Raw genomic sequence first — 21,685 nt, 5'->3', positions numbered from 1 at the left:
CCGTGTAGCTTTGTAGCTTTCCTGGAACTCGCTTTGGAGACCAGGCTGGCCTCGAACTCACAGAGATCCGCCTGGCTCTGCCTCCCGAGTGCTGGGATTAAAGGCGTGCGCCAGCACTGCCTGGCCTGGAACTTTCTTATAAGGATGTTTTATGAGCCTGAGGCCTTGGCTGAGGTTTAAGGGGAGCAGGATTTGTCCAGAGAGAGGCAAGACCTGAGTGTCTTGTAGTTTAGCTCAGGGAAGCTTGTCAGGGACGCACACTTCATACCTGCATTTCCTACATGGATGAATACATAGTTGTTGCTTTTTATCTGTGCACCAGTGTGTGCACACATTCAAGTGTAAGCACACACACACACACACACACACACACACACACACACACACACACAAAATGTGAAAGAGAAAGGGAGGTGGAGATGGAGACAGAGACAGTGTGTGTGTATGATTGCCAAATGAGAAGTAATCTTTGTCTGGGAGTCTTAGCCTCCATTCCAACCAGGGAAGACAAGGCCCTAGCATACCAACAGCAGGGAGAGAGGGTCTGTGTCCAGTTCATCCATTAGCTGCAAGGAACTGCCATCTTAACACAGCCCACAGGCACATGGCCAGTTGCCATGCTTTCTGATCTTTCTGGGGACAATGAACCCTGGGATTTTAATGTAATCTCCTGGTTTTAAAAAAAATACCCTTAAAGGTTTTGAAGATGTTTTATGAGTCAAATAAAATTTGTTGGGGAGGGGAGGAGAAGGAGGATGCAGGGATTTAACCTGTGAGCTGTGGGTGAAGCCCGGCTTCCGTCTAACACACCCCTCCCCCAATTTTCCAAATGGGTAAATTGAGGCCAACCCAGAGCTGAGAGCCAAAAAGTCAAAGCGGAGCTGAGTCACCCACTCTCTGCTGTAGCTCATGGTTTAAGAGCTGAGGGCTGAAGACAGGACTTCTCAACCTTCCGAGTGCCGAGACTCTTCAATGCAGCTCCTCATGTTGTGGTGACCCCCAGCCGTAAAACTATTTTCGTTGCTACTTCATCACTGTAGTTTAAACTGTTATGAATCATAATATAAACACCTGTGTTTTCTGACGGTCTTAGGCGACCCCTGTGAAGGGATCATTCGACCCCCAAAGGGTTTGTGACCCATAGGTTGAAAATGCTGGTTTAAGATGTGAGTTCTCTAAGTGACGCAGAGTGGTTTCCTCGGGGCTTGTTGTTCCCAGGGTGTGTGAGGAGCCCGTGTCCTTTCCCCATCCAGGGAACTGGGACAAATCTGAGCTCAGCTTTGGTGATCAAGGCTCAAGCTGTACATCGCTTCCAGATTGCTGTCCAGAACAAAGGAGCACAGTCCTGTGACCTTCCCATCAGGCCTTGGGGTGGACACATGGCAGGGTTCTCTTAGGACTACAGTGCACTGTTTACTCCTCCTGCTGCGGGGGTCTGAACAATGTCCTGGCATGAGGGTCTAGGATGAGCAGGCAGGCCAGGGAAGACGAAATTCAGTCCTTTGGGCTCCAGTGCCAAACGCAACAAACGCAGGCTCTGTTTGCCCAGCCCTGCATTGCCTGGCCAGAGCGATGGAGTGGCCTCATGCTGCCCTGGGAAAGGCAGCCTTTCGTTTCCATGGGGTTGGGGGCCCATCCAAACCAAACGGCCACCCTTGTTCCAGTCCTCCCATCTCCATCCAAGGTTCTGTCCAGCCTGGATGGAGTGTCCCCATGCCCTGCCCCCGCCACTTCTCCCTAATGCTCTGCAGATGGGCCTTCTCGGCAGCCTCCAAGAAAAACAAGACAACCGCAGATTTCTTTTCACAGAAACGGAACCACTGGAAAGATTTCTCATGATGATCCCAAAATGAAATAAAAATTCCTGAGGTACATTTAAACTCGGAGACAGCACCAGCCACATTCAAGACAATGGGTCTCTGACTGCTGCCTGAACACGGTGGGCTTGGATGAAGGTCCCCCGGCACTACATAACAAACACCCTTGTGCAGCTTGGCCCCTCATTGCTTTTATTATTATTATTATTATTATTATTATTATTATTATTATTATTATGTGTTTTTTAAATTAGCACCAATATTTGAAAATGAAATTTTACGTAAAACTGTGATGTCCAGCCTCAGAGGCCTTCCTGATGCTCTCCACTAGTGTCCTCCCGCTCTACCCACTGCCCATCCAGCCCCCATGATATCCACACATACCTCCTCTCCCCTGTGTGGATGCCCAGGGATAAAAGCTCCTGCCTTTGCAAGCCCTGGCTTTCCCCAAGCTATACTCCTGAGCCCAGTTGCTGCATCTCAGGTCCCCATGCCCCAGTTCATAACTTTTCATGGCCATGGGCTCCAGGCTGAGTGGATGGATTGGAACAGCCATAATTCTTGTTCCTAATCTGATTCCCCATGAGCCCCTTGACATGTCTGAACACCAGTCAGTTCAATTCTCTGCATCCCGTTCCTTAAATTCTGCTGGAGGCCCATGCTTTTGGTCTGGAAGTTTCGGGGACTCGAGGTCCTTACCCTTCCCAGTTCTTTGACCTCCTAACCCTACCACTTACCAAATTCACTTGTCCTCCCCGGCATGGCTACTCCATCCCTGGCCCCAGCCCTGCCACGTGAACTGTCAAAAAGCCACATATCACAAGATTGGATACAGGTCCTGATGGCACAGCCCACAGAGTCCCTGTAGTCAAGCCAAAGAAAGGCTCCACACCCCAGGGCACAGAACCAGGGAGCATTTCTGCCAGCTGGGAATCTGCAGCTGGACTCCAACATGTGTCCAGAGAGACTCACACAGAAGCCTTGAAAAAATGACCAGCCACACAGAAGCCTGCCCGGGCTGCATCCCAGCGGAGAAGCGGGGATTCCCGCAAGCACCAGCTTGGCTGGTCTGCGGGGCCTGAGGCTAGGGAACGAGCTGAACTAGATCTCTGTCTCCTTCCTAACTTCGGGGGGTTCTGAAGGGGAATGTGAGCCTGCCTGACGGGAAGCATTGTTCTCTGAGCGACACAAGAATGGCCTGCCAGGACTCCCAGCACTACGTTGCTAACACACCTTCTCCAGCTACGGGGGTTCAGGCAACAGACTCATCCTCAGAGCAGCTTCCTCCTCGTTCACTGCTTCTTCCTTCACCGCATCATGGAAACCAGACTATGCCACTCACAGCCAGGACACAGAACCCTAGAGGACCACCTAGATCTGCCCTTCAGGCCCCTCTGGCTCGCACCCTGCCCCTCCTGCTGGATTCCCAAACAAGCAGAGTCCACTCCTACTCAAAACCCTCATTTTATGCTCCCAGCCCCCTTCCCCTCCTTGTAAATCGAAACCTATACCAGATCGCCACACCAGCTTGGCACTGTCTGCCATACTTCACCCTGCAGACAGTAATGGCCTGGGCTATTCACAGTGAGCAGATTGATTCTGAGGGGGCAACCACAGAAGGGTGTCCCCAGATTCTAGAGCTGAATAGTACTGTGTTCTGTTACGAGAGCTCCATGAATATTTGTCCAGTGAGTGAACAAGGAATAAGGTTTCCATGGGACTGTCTGTGTTCAAAGACAATGGAGTAGAGACAGGTTAGCTAGGGATGGCAAAGCAATCATCCCAACCCCTATCTACTGCTACCCTGGCTCTTTTCCCCAGATCTACAGTATCCCAGGGTAGAGGCTAAAATTCACAACACTGCCATCCCCAGGCATCTCTTACAGGCCTGTCACACGAGCATCACCTGAGCTGCCTTTCTTGTCCTCCACAAGCTTATCATGCTCATTCCAAAACAAAAGTTAAGAGTTAACCTTTAGAAAGTCTGGGCTCTTGGGCTCAGGAGTAAGGGAGCCAGCATTTACTGAGACCCCTCATTTTGGCCACTGTGTAGTGCCCAGTAGCAGCTTTAACCTCAGGGTCCAGACCACCATTTCAAGAGGCCACAAGGATGCAGCTGACACAGCAGAGTGATGAGCAGGACCAAATTTGCTTTTTGCAAATTAAAAATGCAAAGTACCTTGTGCAAAGAGCAATTAAGAATCCACGACAATGGCAGGAGAGGATTACAGCATGTGTGGGGCCCTTCTGGGCTAGGGACTGATGGGATGGGTAGCACACCTGTAAAGCCAACCTGGTCAGGGATGAGGAGATAGAGCCAATAAAAGGTACATGGACATCCCATGTCCCATGGCACCAGCAACATTCCACTTCTGCAAACCTAGGGACCTATAGCTAGGACCCCAGGAATCCCAAAAGTGCAAGCTGAATCCTGGCATCACTGTGATAAAAGCCAGCCTGCAGATGTCTACTAGGAACAACTGTGCTTCAGGAATCAGGATGGCATGGCCAGGCTTTCTAGGCAGCTCCATTCATCCTTTCTTTTCACGGGTATTTAGGCCCCGACTGCGCGCCAGTCACTGCACGCAATGCTGGGAATTCCCTACAAGCGAAAGTCTCCCCACAGTTAATGTGCTCCGTGACCTGGAGACATGTCCTCACTCAGCCCTGCTGGATTTCAGTCTCTGCAGCTCTGAAGCAGAGAATCAGGCCTGGTGCTAAGAAGCGTTTCAGACATGGCCGGCCCTCAGCTGGGTCTGAGCCGGCTGAGTCTCGCCTGCCCAGGCTCAGAGCTGGCCAATAGGGCTCCGCACAGGGCTTCAGCAGCCCTGGATTACAACTGGGCCCACTCTCCCCTGCCCAATACAGAAGTTGGACATTTTGGCTTCCAAGACTCTACAACCGATGACCTATGACCTGGACAAGTGTCAATGCCTCAGTTTCCTTATCTGTAAAGTAGTCACATCTGTAGTACCAACCAATCTCATGGGCTCATTTCAAGAGTCCTGAGGGATGGGGAAGTGCTCACCAAATGCTGCCCCATGGCCCTCCACTTATTTCTGTATCGCTGAGACTTGGTTTACTCCCCTGCTTCCAGGAAAAGCCTGGAGATAAAATCACACCCTGGTACCATACACTCATCCTCAAGCAAGCTCCTGATGGATATGTGCATCCCTGAGCTGGAGAACTCAGCTCCAGGAGACAGAAGCATCCCTCCCAGACCCCTGAAGAAGGAAAGGACAAGCTTTGGTTCAGCGCTCACTACCAGAATCAGAAACAGGGAACTACAGCCCAGGGAAGAGGTTCACATCAAACCTGACAGAGTCAGTATCTGAAGCAGATAAAAGGCAGACCCTGATACACAGAGCCCAGGAGAGAAACAAGCAAGGAACTTACATGGAAGAGGAGATCTACAAAGGCACCAGACAGAGAGCACCACTCATCATCGCCAGTAATCAAAGGCGTATGAGCTAAAGCAAGGATCGGTGCTGTTTTACATCTGGAAGAGCAGAATACTGAAGGGTCAAGCCTCAGTGCTGCAGGAGACTTGAGAAACTGGGCCTGGGGAACAGGCTGACTTGCCCTGAGCATGAGCTGGTACTCAGAGCTGGGATTCACAGCCAGTCACTCAGCAAGTGCTTTCGGGTTTGATGTTCAGAGTTGGAGGCGATCAGGCTGGTTCAGCTCCCCCCTGTGAGGGGTCAGTCATGGGTTCCTATGCAGAGAATAGAATCCAAGGCAAGCTGCCAGGATACCCCCAACTCCAGTTTTCAGATGAGGTCACACCAGGGGTAAGAAGCCCCTTAGAAGTCCAGATAGCATTGGGGAGCCTCTAGCCAGCACTACCTGAGAGTGTGGGTGGGCATCAGGGATCTACCTGCAGCTACCCAGCCCACCTGCATACTGCCATAGGTCCATCTTCCCTTCTCCAGGTGACTGCCACTCCCAAAATAACAGGCTGGGCTAGGAAGACATAGCAATACATATGTTACCCAAGGACAGAGGGTCTGCCAGAGCACCCCAGAGCTTGTTGCGTCTGGGGTCCCTGTACCTCAACCCACAAATCCAGAGCCAAATGGGTCTTGTCCACTGTCGAGGGAAAACAGCTTCCACTGAGCCAGGGTTGTAGAGAGCAATGACTATGGAATCAGGATGACATGCTTATTAGGAGTTCTGAACTTATTAGCCAAGGCTATAATGCTCAGAGAGAATACAGCCTCAGGGCTGCAGCACCTGCTGTTCCCTCTGCTTGGAACACTCTTCCCAGTGCTGGGCCTCCCCATCACCCAGGTCTCAGTTCAACTGTCCCCACCCACGGCTGGAAACATAACCCTCTTACCTACCTCTCTCCTGCTTTTCTTTGGACCCATTTTAAATTTGACCAGAGAGATCTTGCACCCACCCTGTAATCTTCTGCCCCCAGTGTCTCCCCTGCCAGGCCGTGAGCCCCAGTAGAGGAAGGCCTTGCTTAGATTTGTCTGAAGTTCTATCTCTAGCATGGGGGATGGACACAATGGTGAGATGCTGAGTGAAGGAATACATGAATGAGAACGTCCATGTGGCAGCAAACGAGAGACCCTCTCTGAGTCCAGGCTCCTGAGAAGTGTAGCTACTTCTGTCGACTAGTTAGTAATGTTATCTCCCATGATTTGGGGAGCAGCATTCACCTTAGGTGTTACCCAGTCTTCCATGGCCCCCAGGGCTGCTGAACCTCTCCACATACCTCCCCACACAAGCCTAGCTCCCAGGTCAATTCCTCCCTGGGTCCCAGCCCAGCTTCTGCAAACTTGGCCTGTCCTGCAAGCCCTCGCCTTGCCCGGCCCTCCTTCCAGATATGTGCCTTTCTGTCATGAAGTCACTCTGGCTGGACTCTTCCCACCAGCTCTAGACACATTTCCTGGCGTCCATTTAACTTTCCTATGGCTATGACCAAACCCTTGATGCAATGTTTATCTCATTGAAAGAAAGGTTTATCTCAGCTCAATGTTTCAGGGACTTCAATCCATTGTCCATTGATCTGTGATGACCCAGGACATCACAGTAGGGGTATATGACAGAGATTATTCACCTCATGGTGGCTAGGCAAAGAAAGGAGGACCAAAAGCCTGGGCCCCAGTGTACTTTCCAAGGACACACAGTCAGCCATCTGATTTTCCCCCACCAGGCTCCACCTCTTACAGGGTCCACCACCCACCAACAGGATCACATGCTGACAGTCACGAACACTTCTCCAAACTAGAGCCTGCCAGGACCAAGACCAGGCTGAGTCCAGATCTCTGGTGGATGTTTCCCAACTCTAGAATGTAGCTTAATTTGCTCAGTTTTCTCTCTCTCCTCTCTCTCTCTCTCTCTCTCTCTCTCTCTCTCTCTCAGCACACATGCTGGGCTGGAAGGGATGGCTGCAGTCTGCAAACCTGAGCAAGCCCTCCCTCGGTGAGCTGCATTTGCAAGAGAGTCAAAGTCAACTAAAGCAAGAGGGTAGCATGAGTGAAGACTATGGAGGGACGTTAGAGGTGGTGACAGCTGAGCTAGACCCTGCATGACAGGTGGCCCAGGGCCAGGACATGTGTTGCAAACAGAGGGAATGGTCGGGGCTTCAGCCCCGAGGCTCACACAATCTCTGAGCTCCAAGGCATACACTAAGTACAGAAGCCAGAACAGGGGTCTGACCCTGTTTCCACATCTTCACCCTTCCCCGGCTCCATGATGCTCCAGCTTGGACTCAAGAGAGAAGGTGTAATTAAAGATGAGAAAAATAAAGCCCAAGAGAGAGAGGAGAGAGCCAGACAGACACCAGCATTCCCACCAAATTGCATGACCTTTCCCCAGCTCAGAGTTCCTTCAGGGCCAAGTGCATAGTGCTGGTTGGGATTCATTTCAAAGAGAAATGGGTCAAGGAAAATTGGAAATTTTTATAGAAATCACTTCAGGCTTGGGGCTGGCTGAAGTGTCTGCTGCCCTGCCGAGAATTTGGGGAGGAACAGGGCCTGTGATCAGAAGTCCTTGGCTGCTCTGGATGGGCAGAGTTCAGATCTGGAACCCTGGTCCTGTTTCTGAGCTGCACCTGCCCCCACTCTTTCATCCCTGCCATCATGGGGGGACCCTTGAGTCCCCCAGAGGCCCTTGTCCAGGAGCAGTCCATAGGTGTTTGCTGCCTGCACCTCTGTATCACACAAAGCCCATGTATCTTTTACAGTTGTCCATGGGAGGCACCAGGTACATGAAAGGAGAGAGAGAGAGAGAGAGAGAGAGAGAGAGAGAGAGAGAGAGAGAGAGAGAGAGAAGCATGCACATGTGGTACATGTGTGCATGTGTGTGTAGGCCTGAGTTTGATATCTACTTTCTTCCTCCATCGATCTCTACTTTACTTATGAGAAAAGGTCTCTTGCTGAACTGGAAGTTTGCCAGTTCAGCTAGTTTATCACCAGCTTGCCCCAGGGCTCCCCTGACCACACCTCTGGAACACTTGATTACAGGCCAGGTGCCAGGTCCACCTGATGTTTTATATGGGTGCCGGGATCTGAACCCCATTCCTCACATGAGGGGGCATGCACTTAATCCAACTCAGCCATCTCCCTAGCCCTTTGAGACCTGGTCTAAGTAGACCCAGAAAAGTCCTGTCCCCAGCATAAATGCTACCCACATGCAGCGTTGTCCCCAGAGACATCACATCTCTTCCAGGAATTGGCATCTGCTGCGTTGGAGACCTGCAGAGAGCAGACCTGGCCAGCCAAAGGCCAGCATAACCACCAGACACAGCTAGCCTTACTAATTAAACTCCAGGCACACCTGTGAGCCGGACGCCGCTTCATTTCTGAGCTGTGTGCTGTCTGGCAACCAGCATGGTCGCTGTGTACCGCCAGAAAAGCTCTTTGGGGGACATTTGCAACCCAATTCCAGGGCAAGCAAGGCAAAGCATCGATTCATTGTGTCTGAAGAGACAGCACAGAGAAGGGACAGCAAGGAGTCCGGTGGTTCCAAGAGAAATGTCCCTGGAATCTTAACACTGTAGGCAGACAGGGGCTCTAGTCGAAGACGTGAGGTCTCAGTTTTGTCTCACCCCAACAGCTCAACATTATACCTATTTTGTGATGGGGAAACTGAGTCACCAGGGAGTGAGACACCTTACTCAAAGCCCTGCAGTCAACCACTCACTCAACCAGGCAGGGTCTAGCCATGTACACGCTACCCTTCACCAAACTGCCACACCACACAATGCTGCGCCCTCCACCAAACTGCCCCCATGCTTGCTGGGAGCAGCTGTGGAAGCTGAGGCAGCTTCTCCCAGAGACGCCAGTCATTTTTAAGAACTGTCTCTTGCATCTGAGTTGGGGCCACAGCCAAGCCAGGGCTGAGACTGTCATCCTCTAGGTGACATTGGTCATCTATCCAGGAACCAACAATCCAAGACTTCCCCTGGCCGCTGTCTCCTGTTTGTCCTTGCCCCTGAACCAGAGCCCATAGGCTCATAGAAGGAAGGGAGGGAGGGAGGGAAGGCCTGAGGCACAGGAATGGTTAAATCTAAGCTGGAGAGAGCAACCAAGTACACAGGACTATCAGCACCAGGCAGGCAGAATGCCAGGCATAGACTGTTGTGGGGACTGACTCTTGACCCCCCCCCCATCTTATTTCTATTGAGGGATGAGGTGAGGCCTGAGCTGCTGCATGCCTGGCTTCTGTATCTATTGCCTAGCAAGTACCTATAGGGCAGCCCTCCCACACCACAGACCCCAACCCAGGAAACCAGCCAGTCCAGGGGGCTGGGCCCCACTAACTCTGCTGACAGCTCTGGTCCCAGACAACTCAGGGCCTCAGGGAATGAGCAGCCTCCGGCTCTCCCAGAGCCAGCCCCCACCCACTCTTCCCAGCGTGAGGCCGCGTCACCACCCTGGCATCTCGAAAAGTTCTCCCAAGGGCCCAGCCTACAGGACAAGCACGTTGTGGCCTCTGCCAAGGGTGTGCTCAGCTCTGAAATACGCCTCCCTGAGCCCAGGCCAGCTGCCTCAGGTTTCACAACTGGTGCTCTCCTTGGTTCTCCCCAAGCTGCAGGAATGGAGGTGGGAGGTTGGGAAGGCACTCAGCACCAGGGCCAATGCAAGGAGCTGACCACGGGCAGCGTGACAGAACCTGGAGGCAAATTGGCATGAGTATGCTTCAGGGTCACCACACAGGAGAGGTGGGCCCCAGGGCTCCGGCAAGAAGTTCAAGAAATGGCTGGGTTGAGACACACAGAAAGGTCCTGGTGTGGGTACATGAGCCAAGGCCAGGACTCAGTGCTAAGGCCAGCCAAGGCCTCCGGTCACCTTCCTCTGCGACCCTAGGGTTCAATGCATAGACAAATGGCTTGGATAATTACCCCCAGGATGTCCACAACTTATTCCCCAGAATCCACCGCTATTCCCTTCTAAGGCCAAAGAAATTGCACATGAGATTAGATTGAGCACCTTGAGATGGGGAGGCGGTCCAAGATTATTTTAGAAGGCCCTAAAAGTCATCCCAGATGCCTTCACGAGGGGGAGGAAGAGGGAGTCTTGGCTTCAGCAGAAGAGGAGGAAGGAACAGGATCACAGAGATCAGCAGGATGTAGCCACAAGCCAAGGGAGGGAGGCAGCCACCAGGCTGATGCTGGGAGAGGCTGGGCAAAGCTCTCACAGACCCATCTTTTAATTCCCGACCCCCAGCGCTCTGGGAGACTACGCCAAGCTGTTTTAAGCCAGAGACGGTTGTGCCATTGCAATGACCACACAAAGCTGAGAGTGGTATGGAAATCTGTAGGACAGAATGCCCCCGGCTGATTGTCAGAGAGTCTGCACCCCTTCCCCAGTGCACCTCTGTCGGGTTTCTCAAATCTCTCCCCTTCCCCACTACCCAGACTTCACCTTGGGCTAAGCCCTCTACCTACACCTCACATCCACATGAAACTGAGTCCTGGTGATCTGCCAGCCAGTAAACCCTTCTTTCCCATCCAGAGGCTTATCTAGAAAGCTTCTGCTCCCTTACCCTCTTCCTCTCTGCCCCACCCCCATGGCATCCCTCCCTCTAACCTCCAGCACACTGCAGCCTGAGCAGGCTTGCCAAAGTGCAGGATGCTTGGTCAGATCCCAAGAGACCTCTTACGGCTGCCCACTGCATGCAGGACACTGTTCAGATCCTGGGTCAGCTGTAGCTACATCCCCCCCACACCCACCCACTAAGCCTCTGGGCATCAGCTCTGCCCCACCCCCACCCCACTTCACCCTGCATGGCTCCCTGAAGCCTGGAAAACTCCTATTTGAGCTCAAGGAGAGGTAACCCGATGAAGTCTGGCCAGATGGGGTTGGCTTCCCAGTCTAGGGCAAGGGCTGGCTACGGGCCAACAGGTGGAGACTTTTCGGGCCACTCTCAGCCACATGGAGGAGCCACTGGGTGCTTACACCTCATCCTCTCTCTGCAGGTTCGCCTTGGCAGCAGCGGGGCAAAGCAGCTCCTGTGGTGTGGAGCCTCCTGTGCCCGTCAGGGAGGACACCCAAGCCTGACAGCAGCGGGCAGAGGCTTGGCACCCGCTGCTTCTGAAGAGGAGGCGGTAGCCAAGGTCACTGGCACAGGACTGTCTGACTTCTCTCAGCCCTGGGGCAGTGTGGACAGCTGGGCTTGAGGGCATAGCAACCCAGAAAGCAGGTCCCCAGGGTGGGAACCACCTGCCTCATTTCCATTCTAAGATATGGCCAGGGGGACCCCAGGGAAGCAACCCAATGGGAAGAACAAAAACTGTTTTAGCCTCTGAGGCTCAGGAGCCTTGGCCAATGGTAGGGGCCTGGTTTATTTGGTCCATACCGTGCTTTTCTGAAATTTGAAGCCACATTTTAAAACACTGGAGAGTTCTCATAAAAATTATTGTCTGAATATTCTGTTGATGCTAAAATATTCAGCTGCCCCAGATCCATGAGGCTACCTATGAAAGCAAGGTCAAGAGAAGCAAGGAAGCATACATGAGGGCCTGAGTTTAATCCACAGAACTGGCAAGGGAGAAGGGGGTGAGAACCAGGCCAGGAGTGGATTTTGTTGTTTGCTGTTTGCTGCTGCCTTCATTGAAGATCTCTGAATTTGCAGCTTTTGTCTTAATGGTGGGACACTGTACAGATAGCTCCGTAGTTATGAAAGGGAGATCAAATATCTAGACGATAACACAGGGATCATCACAGAATCCCAAGTTCTGTGGAGACACAGCCTTTGATGGCAACAGTGAGGCTATGTGCTCTGTGTATGTGGCCTCATCTGTCTGGCTTTCCCAGGTGTGGAGTGACATCTGGCTAAGACTGGATCAAGTTGCTCCTGTGCGTGGGTGCTCCACAGGAGTGCCATGCACTGCATAGCCCACTCAGATTCATCTTCTGCACTTAGCTGAAAGGGAGTCACTGCAGATAGGGAGTCCTGACTTCTGTGACCTGTCACAGGCACCTTCCACGACAGAACAATGCTCATCAGATGTGATTAGATCAAGGGAGATAGGGAGGTCCTCCTGGGCCACCCAGAGGAAACCTAAATGGAACCAGCCTTCCAAGATGGAGGCACGGGGAGGTGGGACGCAGACACAGACAAATGAAGAGAAGTGACATGCAGGCAGCCTCTGGAGGGATGCAACCTGAAGCCAAGGGAAGCCAGCAGCCCAGAGCCTGAAGACACATTGAACAAATTCCCTCCTAGCATCTCCAGAGATAGTGTGGCCCTGCTCACATCCCCATTTCAGCTCAGTGACAGTGATCGCTGGCTTTCGGTCCCCAAAAGTATGACATAATGAGCGTCTATCCAGCTAGTGTTCCTCAGCTGTCTTATGCATAAAGACAAGTTGCACGCCAAGATCACCCAGTTCCAAGTGCAGAGCGGGTCTTCCGGCCCAGAGGGGCTTCAGCTGTTGCACTTGCCAGAGCTAGCTCCCTCTTCAAGAACCCCAGACAAAGATGAGAGATGGACGCCAGGACAAGGTCTAAGGATGGACCCCAGAATTCACACCTTAGTTGACATATGAGTTTCCCCTTTCCTGGGGTCTTGACTTCTCTCTCTCTAGTAATACTTATTGGGATGTCTTGAACCCAGATCTTGAGGTTGCCTTGGGGCAGACCCACAGCAGTTCAAGCTCTCATTGACAGAGTCTGGGCTTGCAGCCCAGTACTGAGACCTACGATTCAGCTTTGGATAGTTCAATCTCCTCCAATAACAAGGCCCCATCCACCCTCCCGTCTAGCACAGCTTCACCCTAGCCTGGGCCGTTGGCCTTTTCCAGCCTGCATCAGTCAGGTTCCTATCAGATACCCTGCTTTGGTTTCAGGATGTCACTTTTCAGCTTCCTGCCTGAAGATGTGATCTCTCTTACCTCAGCAAGCAATCCTGCCACTGCCCATACAGAACCCTCCAGAGACCTAACCAACAGGATCACCTGATCTTGGACTTTCAGCCTCTAAAAGTGTCAGCTAAATAAACCTCCTTTCTTATGAAGTTACCCTGACTCAGGCATTTTATTATAGTAATCAAAACATAAAATGGGCTAATAAAGTCTCCTGGTGCCTGAGTCTACTGTGTGTTACTAGAACAAAACACATGAGGTAGAAATTGAGGTTTGTTTGCCTTGTGATGTTAACTGGCGCTGTGCTAATATCTTCAGGCATACTCCCCCCACCCCCGCTTGAGTCACAACACAGTGGAGAGACAGAGAAGCTATGAGGAAGAGATCAAGCATGTGTGGTGAGCTCAGTTTATAAAAATCTGCACTTATAAGAATGAATTCACTCCTGTGAGCCCCAACCAACTCCATGAGTCCCCTGATGAGGGCAAAGTCTCCACAAGCTAGTCTTGCCTCCTAAAGGTTCTGCCTCCTCAGCCTAGCCTCCCAGGGACCAAGCTTTGAGGACAAGATCCTAGGGTCCTGAGCCGGTTAAGATATTCTGCCTTGCTATACGCAGCCATGGTACACAGATTTTATAAGCCATTCTGTGCCTTGTCAGGGCCTAAGCTGATGGAAAACTGAACTGTCTGAGGTCACCCTGGGCCCTTGGCCCAGCTCCGGCATAAACTGTCTGGACCCCCTCCAGCCAGTGAGTCCGTCTTAGCCACTGGCCATTTGAGAGCCATCAGACACGTTCAGGGGTCTACAGGGTCTCATCACATTGACACTGGATAGGAAGGCTCAGAAGGGAGGCTTAGCCCCCACAGCATAGGCCTGTGAGCTAAAGAAGCCCAGGACTCACTCCTATCTACACTCACTCACAAGCCTGAACTCCTGACTGCAGCGTCTGGGCTTGCAGCCCGAGACCGTGGCCTTGTGTTTAGCCTTGGACAGGTTCATCTCCTCCTCTGAAGATTGATGACTAGGCCCCACCCACCCACCTTCCAGCTCAGCTTCATCCTGACTGGGGCTGTTGATCTCACCCAGCACTGTCTGTCTGGGGTCAGTGGTTTCTGATTCTGAAATTCCTCTCCCTGTGTTCTCAGTTCCAAGTTCTCATTAGGGATGTGTGTATGGGATTGTGAGGTAAAGGGACTATTCAACAGAAGATGCCAAAAAAAACACTAAGCACGGTCCAGAAAACAAAACCAAGCCAGCTAGACCATTGGGGGAAGGGCCCCAGAGCAGGAAGATAAGCCCAATATGGAATCTGGGATTGGAGACACAGCCAAGGGCAGCCTGCCAGCCCCACAGTGCAGGCTCCACCTCACCCAGCCTGAGTCCAGGGTTGGGAGGAAGAGGCCAGAACCACCCAGACTCTTCCAGGAGAGACCAGCCCTCCTGGAAGAAATATCAAGGCCAAAGAAGAGACGGACTTTTCTAGCTCCTGTCAGCTGCTATGAGGGAAGAAAAGCTAACTTTGTCCAAAGGCAGTTGGCTGGTAAGAGAGTGAGTCCAGGAGGAGGCCTCGCCTTCTGGGACCATTTCCCTTCAGCCCTCCAGGGTTACTCTCATGCAGGAAAGCCCAAGGGTGGGGGAGAAGCAAAGGCTTGGGGAAGGCTGAGCAGGTAGCCCCCAGAAGCCCAGCTGTTGACAGCTAAGGTAGATGGCTATTCATTACCAGGGGAGAAGGGGCAGCTAGAAATATTATCTCCAGGGAACACCAGTGAACAATTCCTTTACTGAGGTACCTGACACAGTGTCTTAAAATTAGAACGGTTTCCTGCCAGGCTGTGCCCAATTGATCTGTCAAACCAGATTGTCAGAGGAAACTAAAATAAATGAGCTGGGGTTCCCTTAGAGGAGTAAGGTGATTTCAATAAACCGTAGCCCAGGGAGGGGCTAGCCAGTCAGGGGCATCTACTAACTAGATGCCTGCAAATGTCCCACCAACATTCTGGGGCCCCTGCCCATGGCTGTCCCCACCTTTCAGGGCTTTACTAAGCCTGGGGTCCAGGTCCAAGACTGAGGGCTAAGCCCCCAAATGCCCAGATACTCAGCTGTCTGGCAAAAGCCTGGGACAGGCAAGGAGGCCTCATCTACACGCCAGGATCCTGGGACCTGCAAGAGCACTTTAGATCCTGACTCAGGCCACCATACAAATACAGAGACCTCTGGGGTGGGTCAGGCTTTCTTGGCAAGACTGGAGAGGCTAACTAAAGCCAGGAGGCCAGTCTGTCACTCAGGCCACTCAATAGCTCCTCCCATATTCCTGGACCCAAAGCACCCTGTGATTCTAAGTTGAAAATGATAAGATCCTATGAATACATGTGAAAGACATCGAGGTTGTTGGAGTTACTCTGGAGTCTTTTCAAGGTGTGTTCTGGGATGGGAGGGTGTAGAGAAAGAATGCTCGGGGCCTTTTCTTCTGAGTGAGCATGGAAACCCTGGGATAGAAGCAGGCCCCATCCCAGAGACTGCAGCAGTACAGGACATGGGGGCTGTCTGGAGGACACAAGATGCTGTCCGTATTGACACCGCTCTCTCCGGCTCCCCAGCATTCACAGAAGACGCACCATTAGACAGTCTTCTCTTCCCTCTGGGAGGACTCTAGACCTGTAAGCAGTGGGGGACCCCTCCACTATTGGTTACCCCTATGTACTCAGAGCAGAGCCCTGGGCCTCAACACCCCAGCACCCCACGTGCCATGAACTCCTTCCTGAGCCAGTGAGGCTGGGGCTCAACTTCAGCCTCCAGTCGGACCTGCAGAAGGAGACCTGAGTTTCCCTGGGAACCAGGAACGGACAGTCAGGAACATCCAGTGTTCCCCACCCAGCCTGCCCTTCTAAGCAGCCTTACCTGTGTCCAGAATCTGTGGTCCCGCCAGAGGAGGGGGTTTGGGAGTGGGTGGACGGCGATACACCACATGCACTCGGCCTTGTTCCGCCTCCTCATCCATCTGCCCCCTCTCCAGCGGCTCAATAAAGAACTCCTCCTCCTCCATCCGGATCAGACCTGCCTGCAGAGGCAAAGCAGAGAAATTCAGATTCCTAGAACACAGACAGAGAAGGGAGAGCAGCAAGGAGGATCCCCTAGGGGTAGTTCCTCCCTCTGGAACATCCTCAGCTGCTCAGACTCCATTTGTCAGCCTGAGCTGTAGGAAGGCGCTGAGCCCTGTCTGGGGAGAGAGAGTAACCCCCACCTCGAATCTCTATACTCCTTCCAGAAAAGTCTTTCTAAAGCCCAAAATGTCAAGAGCAGCCTAAAAGAGTTCAAGTACAGCTGCAGGTCTGTATGTGGGCCTAGGAAGACACAATGGTGCATCAGATACAGGCCACCTCCAGGAATAAAAGAGTCATTCCAATACAGGTCAAAACTATCAGCCAAGAACTGCACCTACCCACAGACAAATTCAGCTCAGCCCAAACAATGCTTTCTTAAGAGAGAAGGTGGGGAGGTCTCAAACCAACTCCATAGCTCAGCTTGACCTTGAACTTCTAACCCCTGCCTCCACTTCTTGAGTGCTGAAATCAGAGATGTATGCCACTATGCCCTATTCTGGGGAGTCAGACCCAAGTCTTTACACATACAGGCAAGCACTCTGCATGCCACAGCACAGATGTGGAGGTCAGAGGACAATCTCCGATACCTTCCCACCTGATTTAAACAGGGTCCCATTGTGGTCTTTACACGGAGAATGTCAGGCTAGCTGGTCTGCAACTTTCAGGGATCCTCCTGTGCCCACCCACCCCCCCCCCCCCACCCCCAACCCCCGCTCACACCCCTTCCTATATGGTGCTAGGATTATAGACACTCACACTACCACACCCAGCTGTTTGTATATTCTGGGGATTTGAATTCAAGCTCTCATATTTTGCATAGGAAGTGTTTTTACTGCAAGCCATCTCTAAAGCCCCAAACAATACTTTTTAATGCTGTGAATCCAACCACTAAAGTGATGAGATTTCACCTTTTAAAATGAAATCGCAGGGGGGTTGGGGATTTAGCTCAGTGGTAGATCGCTTGCCTAGCAAATGCAAGGCCCTGGGTTCGGTCCTCAGCTCCGGGAGGGAAAAAAAATCGCAGGAACTGCAGACATGACTCAGTGATTAGGAGTGTTTTTGGCTCTTGCTGAGTCCCTCGTTCAGTTTCCAGAAATCATGTTAGACTTCTCACAACATCCAGGGACTCTAGCCCCAAGAGATCCAATGCTTTCTTCTAGCCTCCATGGACAACCACATTTACATGGACATACCCCCATATAGACACGTGCAAACAGATAACTAAAAATACATCTTAAAAATAAAATGTAAATCTTAAAGAAAAGGAAACTGCCACTTTTCTTGGAAAATACAGTTTTGACAAAATTAAGTTACACACTCCCTGGCCATGGGACACCGCAGACAGACACACACCCCTGTGGCTGGTCACAGTTCTATGCCTCCTCCCCGCCTCTGTCCATCCTTACCCTAAGACCAGACTCTATAACAAGTGTTGACTATGTGGGGCTTCCTGCTAGCCCCTTCTGTCTGCTTTCAGGTCACTGTGTTCTGTATCACTCAAGGCTCTCAGCCTGCACCTGTTTGAACCTCACAATGGTCGCTAGGTTGTGTGAGCACAGCTGAGCCACTGACCCCAAACTTGCCCTACACTAATGATGGACTTTCTGCTGCCATCTCCCACCTGGGCCACCTGGTAATGAACCCCTATTCTCTCTTTCACAGCAGGTTCAGAGCCTCCCAGAGGTTCTTTCTCTGATTCAGTCGCCTGGTGCCACCCCGCTCACCTGCCCCTCGGTCACCCCAGTTCCCACACTTGGCCTCTTTGGTTTGCCATCCCCATGTCAGAAGGCTCACACTGTGAGGATGAAATTCCTCCACTTCATACAATTATGACCCACGGGGGACTGGTGCAGCTCCCACTGGTTGGTTCAGATTTAAGTAGTAGGGGAGTCCACACCAAAGACAGGCCCTCTGGTTCTCTCAGACAATCAGAAGAGCTGGTGTCTCTGTTGCTTGAACTTAGCTGGTACTGGCTAGGGTTCCCTATCCGGCCCCTGGCATCACCCATCCAGATGTTCAGAAACTATTCACCCCCTCAAATAACCCAGTGACATCTGTCACATCATCACCCTAACCAAGAGAGATAGAGTAGCTGTATAGGTCGACCCTCTTCTCCCTGACCTCAGAGTGCCCTGGGGGTCCTATACTGTTGCTAGGTGGGAGCTTTGAGGACAAAGTGCAGTTGGCACTCTGTTGGGACCTGCTAAGCATTTGCCATCGGCGTGAGTCTAGTGTAGGATGCTAGATGTGATCATACACCTGCTGCCTTTACCCTGGGGGAGCCCAGGTGCCAGGGGATATTGCCCACTGGGAAGCGCAGTCCAGTCATAGGCAAGGGCTGGTGGAGGAGCCAGCTACACAAGGAAGCATCAGGCCTGGACTCAAGAAACAAGAATGATGTCTAACCAAAACCTGCCCCAACCCTTCCTATCAGCCAGAAAAGTTAGAGAGAGGAACCGTGTGTAGGTGAGGGACACAGCACATAGAAAGGCCTAGAGAGGAGGGCTCCCATCAACAGAACAAGCTGACTGTTTGGGTGACTGGGAACCTGGAGGGAAAGCTCATAGCATGCAATGCAGAGTAGGTCTCCATGGGAAGGGTAGTCAGCAGCCTGCAGACTTCTGGGTAAGGAGTGTGATTCACAGCTGCTGTGAACAAGGTGGACTGGAAGAATGTCGGTGGCTATGGGGAGCTGAGAGCAAGCCGCGGGTCCCTGGGAGGGTGGTATCAGGCCCTGGATGAGGCATACAGATTCCAGGAATATGAGGAAGTCAAATTTGGAACAAAACCTGGGGACAGATCTGATTCTACTAGGAGAGGGGTGTCAGGGCCAGAAGGGCTTCCAGGTCTGGAGTTGGTTGGAAAGTCCTCCCACCCCGATCCATCCAGGTCTCAATCACAAGGTGCACATGTGGTGGTGAGGGCGCTCTGCAAAAGGGACTCGGCTGAGGGTCTGCAGCTTGGGAGGTTCCCATGACTATCAGTGTGACCCTGCATATAACCACATGCCTACATCCATGGAGGAGGAGGCAGAAGAATATAGGACCTAGAAGAGGAGATGGAGGTGTGATCCTGGAGACAGAGGTCAACATGTTGCAGCCACAAGGAATGTCAGCAGCCACACGGAACTGGAAGAGGGAGAGCTCAGTCCTGCAGACACCCGGAACTCAAGCAGGCTCTGCTGACTGTAGACTCCAGTCACCAGACCTGTGAGAGAATGGATTTTGATCTTTGCAAGTCATTTGTTACATCAGTGGCATCGAGGAAGCAATACTGGGGCCAAATGGTTGGCCTGGTAAGGAGGAGCCATTCTGTTCTGAGAGGCATAGAAAGAGGAAAAGCAGAGGACCCTCTAGGATCCACTGTGTACATGGCAAGGAGGAAAGCCAGGAGGCCACGGAAGTGGAGGGAAGTCAATGGACTGTGAGGGCTGAGGGTTTAGTGGGAACCCTTCAGGCCCCCACACTTATGACTCATCCCTGGTTCCCAAGGCACTACTAATCCTGGTAGGGACCAAGCAAATGCTTATAGGCTGAGTAAACAGTTGACCCTCAAGCATCAGGACATATCCTCTGAGAGATGCATGATGGTAAAGACAAGAGGTGGTCCCCATCCACTGTTGCACACTGAGAATGTTTACAACGGCAAGAGTTACTTCCAGGCATGTGGTTTGAGAGGAGACAGGCGTCTCATATCCATCCGTATTAATAGATGCCTTTGAATGAGCTTGGGAATTAACCTCTGTGGGGTTAACAGAGGACAAGCTAGCCTGGGAGTCTGGTTTACTGGGTTCCTGGCACGCTTTTTCTGGATGGGTAACTTCAGATAGGATACCAAAGCTCTCCAGGTCTCCAGTTCTTCAGCTGTAAGTGGGATGGGTCTGTCATCCTTCCCCTACCATAATTACCATAGAAGCATGAGACCTGGGACACCCTTAGAACCAGAGCACACATTGTTGGTGGGCCTCAAGTCAAAATATTCACGTATTCAGCTTGCTTTCCAATGAGGAGACTGAGGCTTAGAAAAGATGAAGAGGCCTCCCAGGGATACAGAGAGACCAAGAATCAGAGCTCAGGCCTCCTTGAAAAAGCTTCTCATGGGTGGAATCCTAGGGAAGATGAGTCCTATTAAGGTAACAGAGGGACACCAGGGCACCATGTCTGCACAGAGTAGCCCCCCCCCACACACACACACACTTCTGGAAAAACCCTTGCATTCCAGACTGGGAGACATGTGCAGAGCAGCCCTGGGCTCTGAGGACCATGCCTGACCTGCTGAGGAGTAGCTGTGTGTGGCTGGTGGATAGCAGGAGACAGCTTGAGATCACCATCAGATTCTTCTCTTCAACAAGCCTCCTAGCAGAAGGAAGGCTGAAATGAGCACAGTGTCAACCTGATGTCATGATTAGGACGCCAGAGCCCAAGCTGCTTAGCTGGGAGCCCTTAGAGTTAACCCCATGAGGGGCACTAGAATCCTGGGTCACCTGGTTCTGGATATATTCCCAGGTTCATAGGCTCCTTCAGCAATTGTACAAGGGAAAGGACAACTGAACCACTCAACAACCAAGAAACTGGAGACCCAAGGAACATTGGCATCTGGCCTAAGGTCACTCAGCCAGATAGAAAGGGTACTGGGGACCCAGAGATAAATCTGAGATAAGTATCAAGTGTGAAGCCAATTTACTAAGGTTTTCTTATGGGACCAGAGTCCTCAACTTGACAGCATTCTCAGATAGAGGAGTTTGACATGTTCCTTGACAACTAGGATCCTATAAACCATCTCTGTTGGGTGTCATGAAATGCACAACTATGTCATATCAATAAACCAGTATGGCACTTACCCCTCAAAACTAGGGACTGACCAGTATGAGAATATCATGTAGGCACCATGTTCACTCCCAAGATAAGTGGCTATCTACCTCCAAAGTCAATGAATGACCATTTCCTAAGTCAATGAATGACTATCTCTAAGACCAATGTGTGAATACAATAAGAGTCTCCAAGACCAATGTATGGCCACTCCAACACCAAAGCATGACCCCACCTGACAACAAAAGTTAGCCGTCCCCAAGACCAATGGATGACCACCCAAGATCAATGATGATCTCAAAGGAGAGATAACCACCCAAGACCAATGGATGACCACTCAAGTTCAATGATGATCTCTAAGGAGAGATGACCACCCAAGACCAGTGGTTGACAGGGATAACTGATCTTGTCAGCTCTATGGGACTTAGAGTCATCATAGAATTGAATCTTTATGCCAGTCTGTGAGGGATTATCTAGATTAGGTTAAGGGAAACAGGAAGTCCCACCTCAAATGTGGGTGCTATCATACCACACACTGGAGTCCTGGCCTGAGGAAAAAGGAGCAAGAGCTGAGTGAACTCATCACTCTCCTCTTCCTGACTGAGGACACAAGGTGACCAGCTCCTTCTGCCATGATGT

General features: G+C 51.6%; 1 protein-coding gene across 2 annotated transcripts in view; it reads right to left on the bottom strand.

The window, feature by feature from the left end:
- The window catches only part of Adamts2 (ADAM metallopeptidase with thrombospondin type 1 motif 2), a 209,083-nt gene that overhangs the window by 121,576 nt on the left and 65,822 nt on the right, over nt 1-21,685 (bottom strand). For both annotated transcript variants that reach the window (XM_036198014.1, XM_036198015.1), the window contains exon 3: nt 16,036-16,195. In XM_036198014.1, the coding sequence (XP_036053907.1) occupies nt 16,036-16,195 (160 nt within the window). The remainder of the gene's footprint in view (nt 1-16,035; nt 16,196-21,685) is intronic.

Source organism: Onychomys torridus, chromosome 8, assembly GCF_903995425.1.
Source record: "Onychomys torridus chromosome 8, mOncTor1.1, whole genome shotgun sequence".
NCBI lineage: Eukaryota > Metazoa > Chordata > Mammalia > Rodentia > Cricetidae > Onychomys > Onychomys torridus.
Note: the sequence above shows the minus strand (reverse complement) of the source record. Positions and strands in the feature narration are given on the sequence as shown.